The 7,006-nt window shown below is 46.5% G+C and overlaps 1 protein-coding gene across 1 annotated transcript; it reads right to left on the minus strand.

The window, feature by feature from the left end:
- Nucleotides 1-807: 807 nt before the first annotated feature.
- On the minus strand, nucleotides 808-2,887 carry LOC132592703 (TRPM8 channel-associated factor 2-like). The gene is made up of 2 exons (XM_060279218.1): nucleotides 2,775-2,887; nucleotides 808-1,504 (listed from the first exon to the last, which is right to left on the minus strand). The coding sequence occupies exon 2, from the start codon at nucleotides 1,477-1,479 to the stop codon at nucleotides 850-852; it is 630 nt and encodes a 209-aa protein (XP_060135201.1). The 5' UTR covers nucleotides 1,480-1,504; nucleotides 2,775-2,887; the 3' UTR covers nucleotides 808-849.
- Nucleotides 2,888-7,006: the final 4,119 nt, after the last annotated feature.

Genomic DNA, 7,006 nt, shown 5'->3' on the forward strand with positions numbered 1-7,006 from the left:
AATTGGTGCTGAGGGCGCAGGGTAAGAAATGCCTCCTTGCCTGACTCCAGAGTAAGAAAGTGCCTCTTTTCTCACCTCAGCACGAGTCACCCTTGTAAGAAGGAGAAATGGTGGCTAGACTTTCCAGGAGCCATGTGACAAATAGCTTTTCTACCCTATTTTTTAACACTGGACAAAACACCTACTTTTTTGAAGGGCAGTCACTGCAGAGGAAGCTCAGGTTGAAATAACTTAGGTGATTTCTTAATCTATCCCAAGAGAACATCGGGATGCTCATCCTTCACTATTTCCCACAAAAACTTTGGAGTGAAACCTGTGTCTCTTAATAAGGGGAGCAAAAGCCTCAAAAACATCCTACTTATAGAGTTGTGATTTCTACTAGTGTTAAGAAGCCAATTTGATTTGGGGCATCGTCCTGACGGTCACTGCTGTTTCTCTATGCAAAGAGGGGCCGGAACTCATCATGAACGCCTCCCTTGTTCTCTTGTAATGGCAATGGAGCCCACCTGAGAGGTGCTGGAACTGAGTTCCGGTGAGTTCCGGCTGGGGAAAAACAAACAAAATTTTCACTCAAACCTCGTTTGTCAAACATAATCCATTCCGGAAGACTGTTCGACTTCCAAAACGTTCGACAACCGAAAGCTGAAAGCGGAAGTCTCAGTACAATAGGGAAACTCAAAACAGAAGCTGCGTAGCATGTTTGGCTTTTGAAAATCATTCAAAAACCGGAGAAGTTACTTCCGGGTTTTTGGTGTTTGGGAGCTGCAATGTTTGAAAACGTTTGAGAACCAAAGTTTGACTGTAGCATTGCTTCTTCTCCCAAGAATAAATGGAGATAAATTGGTATACTTACTCAGGGTTTGGGCAAACCTCTGGTATATCCTGTTGCACTGGGAAGACCCCTTTGTCTCCCGTAGCGGCGGCGAAGTACACTCCAGCCACGCCAGTCACCCGGTTGCCAGGAAATTCAGCCAGCACCTTCTCTTTTCCATGTTGATAGGACCAATGCCAGGTCTGCCCTCCAATGAGCAGACCCCCGCCTCTCTCTACAAACTGAACAAGGCTGCGAGCTTGTGTGTCGTCATAGGCATTGATACAGTAGACCCCAAAGGAGTCCCCAAGGATGGCATTCGGATGCACCTGAACAGAATTCCTGATGAGCAGATTAGAGAGAGTGGCCATGTTCCGATGGACGCCCACTTTTGCTGTTGGGGATGGCTTGAGCCACTCTAGGCTGTTTCTAATGAACGGCAGGAATTGGGGCATTTGCAGCATGGCTTCGTGTGCCGTCACCACCATCTGGCCTGCCCCGTACTGGGATGCGGCTATTAGTATTTTGCCATTTGTACTCACCAGCACAGGGAAAGCTCGGTCTCCCTTGACGAGAAGCTTGCAAGGGTTGAAGCCCCCGGTGACATCAAAATTCTTAATACCTTTCACTAGTGACGAATAAAAATTTCTGGAGTCCATCTGGGACATTGAGACTGCTTGACCTCTTACGGAACTGGAAGACCAAGACGAAGAAATAACACAACCACCCACCCAAAGAAAACCCGTTAACATTTTCCTGTCCATCTGCAAGGTCCATACATATTTCCCATGTGAAACCTGCATAAAGGACACAAGCTATCCATCTCTCGTTTTGTGTGTGATCATTCTCCTAAATATGTCGTTATTGTCACACATTTTTGCAAGACGCAACAATGTACAGTCGTACCTTGGATCCCGAATGCCTTGCAAGTTGAATGTTTTGGCTCCCTAACGCCGCAAACCTGGAAGTGACTGTTCTGGTTTGCAAACTATTTTTGGAAGCCAAACGTCCAATGGGGCTTCTGCGACTCCCGATGGGCTGCAGGAGCTTCCTGCAGCCCATCAGAAGCCGCGCTCTGGTTTCAGAACGTTTTGGAAGTCGGGCGGACTTCCAGAACAGATTCCGTTCAACTTCCAAGGTACAACTGTATATTGAATCACCTTACTCCACAAAAGCACATTTCTATTTAATTACACCTAACATTCCAATCAAAAGTATCATTCCACAAACTGCCATGCATTGTTGGAGGGCTGTCCCCATATTGCATTGCTGTAATGTGATGTCAGGTTGATTGTAAATTAGCGCTTTTCCTATCTGCTCAACTCTCTTGGGTTTGTCAGGGTTAATTCCCAGAGTTGTGAGATCCCAGTCTGAAACGGGCTTTTATTTAGAGCCTTGCAATGTTTTGCAATGGTAAGCCCTATTTACTTCCCTTTGGCTTGCCCCAGGCAGCAAACAAGTGGGGTGGTGGTGGTGCCCTAGCACCACTGGTGGAGGAAGGGAGTGTGGTGGGTGCAGCCTGTCCCAGCTGTCATCCCTGAGGCGGGGTGACATCACCGCACCGCCTCCTGGGCAGCTTGCCATGGGCAGTGCCCCCCTGGGACATTTACCCCGTCCCCTCGGGGCACTCACCATGCCCCTGTAGGTGGCCAGCCCCACCCCTATGGACAGATAGCCCCGCCCCTGGGTGCACAGCTTTTGCCACTCTGGGTGCCAGAGTAGCTAGCTCTGCCTGTGCCTAGCACACCTCTTAGGCTTCTGCCTTCCTTTCACATTCTCAGTTGGGTTTGGGCCGTGCCTTTGGACCCCTGGGTGGGTAAGGTGTCCAATCACAAGGCGGGCCGATCAGATTTGCTTTGTGACACAGCAGTGCTGTAGGAGGAGCTGGCTTCAGGCAGCAGGTTTTTTCAGCTTCGTATTAGAATCTGGGTCTCGTATGAGAATGAGTGGATTAATGGCGTACCACTTTCAGAAGATTCCTCAAAATTTGCAACTGGAAAGCAGTGGCGACAGAGCTTTTCCTCTTCCACTTTCACGGAGAGCTGAGTCGCTCCTTCAGATGGGCAGGTTGCTCAGAACTGCTTTGGATTATTGTAAGGTTTTTGCAGGAATCTGAAATGCAGAGTACAAGGACCTAGTACGGTCTGTTTGCCTACGTGACGGTAAAAAGTGAAAGATTAAACTGGTCAAAATTTGTACTTTGCATGTTAACCACCTGGAATGAGCAGAAGAAAGCACAGCACAAAGAAAAGTTTCATAGATTTCTTTCTCTTTTAATTAAAGATACCCCTTTTTCTAATTTGCAGATGAAACTCATCAACAGTTTATTAGTCACCTTCAGAATGTAAGAAAGGATTTCCACTCGTGCACGCTGGGAATGGCGGACAATAACATCTGCTCCGCCTGCTTCGGGAGTATGCAGCCTCCCCCACTCCTCCCGGGATGCTACGGAAGGGGGCCGCTGCCCGCAGATGCCCGTTAACCCACCCGGACCCGGTGGGGGGGCCTGGGCCGAGCACCTGTTGGAGTCGGCACTCCTGGAAGCCACCCAATGCATGCACTGGTCCCATAACTTGGAATTTTAATTAAGATAAAAGTTTTTGGCATGCCTCAGATGAAGGAGCAAAAAAATTATTGCCTGCGGACCCAGCCCTGAGCAGTAGAGAAAAAGACTTGATTTACGGCCACTGAGAGATAAGAGGTGGAAACATTGCAGAAAGGAAGATGGATTATCTGGAGAAACCGAGAAGCCTGACAGAGAAGTGAAACCCTCCCCCCCTTTTTTCTTCTTCTCTTAGATACTATACTAAACACCTTTTCTGGATGGGCTATCGGACTATCTAGAGCAGCGGGAAAATAGAAAATGCAAACTGTGTGGACACGGAAATATAAACAATATAAAAATGGAGGATTTATATATGCTTTGATAATCTTGTAAAAATTCCCTACTGATAGCTGGTACTTGTTGGGATTCGTCGTGGACTGACTAAGAAGATTTAAGACTTGTGTCACTGTTAGAAATGTTATAAATTAAGAAAGCACAAAATGGCGCCGAAACGGAGAGCAGCTAGAGGCGGGGAAGAAGCCATTGTTTGTTTTTAGAAGAGTGATAATATTTGACCTGGCTAACTCCTCGCTGGAAAAGCTGTAAATCTGTCTTCAGAGAAGCTATGGAGTAGAAATTTGGACATGATTTGTGATTTGTGTGCTTTGTTGGGCTTGAAAGACCAGCGATCAGAGGGAGACTAAAGCCACGCAATGACAGAAAACCTTTTGGTAAAACCTGGCTGGCAACACAACTCAGAGGCTTGGAGAAGATTGAAGGATGTCAACAAAGACTATTAGGAAAGGACTGTATTATTTTGGGACAATATGTGAAGGTTTACATCAGAGGCTGAATAACAAGGGAGAAATTATTAAAAGCAAATAGCAGTAAGAAATAGCTTAAAGCCGTCGTCTAATGAGAAAGTGTTACCTAAGGTTACCAGGAGTCCCCGGATTTACACAGAGGAGAGAATGGAAGGCATGGGAATGAAGGTGTGGATAAAAGGGGCATGAAAGAGCCTGCAGAATAGGAGGGTAGCCCCCCCCCATCGCTTAAACCCAACCAATTAACAAATGTCAGGATCTATATAATATTTGCATTATTGAAGGGAAGATTCCAGGTCAGTAGGAAAGTGCAGTCCAAGCTTCCTTTCCAAGCCAGGGCCTCACCTGGGATAGAGACGTTCAACATGACAAAAGTTGGAGATGACCCATATCAAAGAGGAATCCTCAGACCTGGAAGACAGGAGTTGCTCTGGGGAGGGGGGGTGGGACTAGGCCTGGGGTAGCAGGTGGAAGGGAAGGGATTGCTTGGCGCTGCCTGGAGGAGGCCATGCTGAGAGACTGGGGGCCATGCCTGACTGCTGCTTTGGCCCCAAACTTCTTGAAGCCATGATGGAGGTAATGAGAGTCACTCTTTGGATTGAGTGTTCTGCACCCCACCCCCTGGAAGACTTTAGGTGTCAATATGTGTAAAATAAGCCATATGTCTTAAAACACTATAGCCTCTGCCGCACCCTGAATTCACAATGGAAACACGACTGGCTGAGTCTTGCTGCTGCAACAACATTGCAATCTCATTTCACGGAACTGATGGAAAGGAACCCAAAGACTCTCAAATTGCTTGTATCTGTTAAACTTCTCGTTTTAGTAAGTTTCCACATCATGGGAACGTGTCATGTTTTACTAAGCCATTCTCGTTCAGTTGGAATTATATTGGTGTGCCATTTGGCTGCGATCAACATATTTGCTGTGGTTAACAAGACTCCCAGCTAAATCTTGATGTTCAGCTCATACCTTCCTCTTCAAGGTATCGTAAAAGAATATGCAAGGAGCTTGTGGACATGCGAAGACAGGTCATTTCCTGAATGTGTGTCATTCCTCCCCCACCAAGAAATATAAAAGATAAAAATGTCACTTTGACCTTGATGAGTTACCGTATTTTTCGCTCCATAGGACACACCTAGTTTCTAGGGGAGGAAAACAAGGAAAAAAATATTCTGAATCAATGCCACTGGCGGCGGCGGAGGGGGGAGCAACCCGCTTTCGGGCTTCTCGTCCCTTCCCTGCCCCACTGCCACTCCCCTGAATCAATTTTCCTTTTTCCTTTATTCTAAATGCACTGTCTGACCCTCTGATCTGAGTCACCTCAGTCACACAGGTAAAGGTAAAGGACCCTTCGACGGTTTAGTCCAGTCTTATTCGACTATGGGGTGTGGTGCTCCTCTAACTTTCAGGCCAAGGGAGCCAGCATTTGTCCACAGATAGCTTTCCAGGTCATGTGGCCAGCATAACTAAACTGCTTCTGGCACACAGAACACCGTGATGGAATGCAGAGCGCATGGAAATGCCGTTCACCTTCCCACTGGAGCAGTACCTACTTGCACTTTAATGTCCTTTCGAACTGCTAGGTTGGCAGGAGCTGGGACAGAGCAACGAGAGCTCACCCCGTCGCGGGGATTCGAACCGCCGACCTTCCGATCAGCAAGCCCAAGAGGCTCAGTGGTTTAGACCACAGCGCCACCCGCATCCTAGACGCACAATATCATGGCCAGCCCATTCTTCTCTGGGGTGGACGCAGTGACAGAAACACCACCATTTCCTTTCTTGTTCATATTCTTCACTTGAATATTCTGTCAATCGGCATTACTGCTTTTTGAAAACGTTGCATTTAGGTGAGACCAGCCTATCTGCCTGGAAGGACACTATCCGCCACTACCCTGCTCCCTGGGCTGAGTGAGAAACGGAGAACATCATCTTGACAGTGATCTCAGATGATGTGCATGGAATGGAGAATCCAGAGATCCTCCTGAACACCTGGGCTCAGGTGTTGAGAGCAGTGGCCAAGTTAGCAGCCATCCTTCCCCTTTTTCCCCAGACCAGAAAGAATAGTGGAAGATGTTCAAATATCTACTAGTAAGTACAAATTCATTAATATATGTATGGATGCAAACAGTAAAATACTGGTGATATATGCATTTTTACAACCCTCTCAGCATCTGGCTACTTTAACCACCATGGCTTCTGCAAAGACTAGTCTCTGCTTTGTGAAAAGGCAGGTAGATATCACACCCTCAACTGCAATTCCCATGTTTTGCGGCGGTGAAGGAATATCAATTAAATCACTCGGAAGCCTGCATAGCAGAAGTGCTGCAGCACAAAACTTACTCTGTTATTTTCCGTGCGGAACAAAGACCGTACAGTCAATTTCAGGGGTACCACTTGTAAGCTCTGTATCCCAGAACTGCATAGACAAGAAAACATGGAAATGAGCAGGAAAATACATTTTCAAAGTAATAATGCAGTTTTGGGTGTACTTTGTTTGTCTCCTTGTAACGGGTGGAATATGAATACTTTAAAATGCAATACACCCATAGCTCAGTCGGTAGAGCATGAAATTCCTGCATTGCAGGAGGTTTGGGCTAGACCAGGGGTCCAGAAATAAACCGTAAATGGCAAGAACTCAGGCCAGAAGAAAAAGGGATTTCAAATATATCTTCACAAGGTTTTATTTCTGTGATGAAGAGTTCAAATAGGAATCAATCCCAGTATAGTAAGCAAATAAAAAACAAATTCCAGTAAAAATCAGGACAAGGCCCTGTTTCGACAATTCTTCGTCAGCTGGAATATTGAGAAATTAGAAATGAATCT

Source organism: Zootoca vivipara, chromosome 10 (genome assembly GCF_963506605.1).
Source record: "Zootoca vivipara chromosome 10, rZooViv1.1, whole genome shotgun sequence".
Classification (NCBI taxonomy): Eukaryota; Metazoa; Chordata; class Lepidosauria; order Squamata; family Lacertidae; genus Zootoca; species Zootoca vivipara.

What these genes read in the sequence shown, in the direction of transcription:
- LOC132592703 (XM_060279218.1), bottom strand. Translation starts at nt 1,479, where the DNA reads ATGTCCCAGATGGACTCCAGAAATTTTTATTCGTCACTAGTGAAAGGT.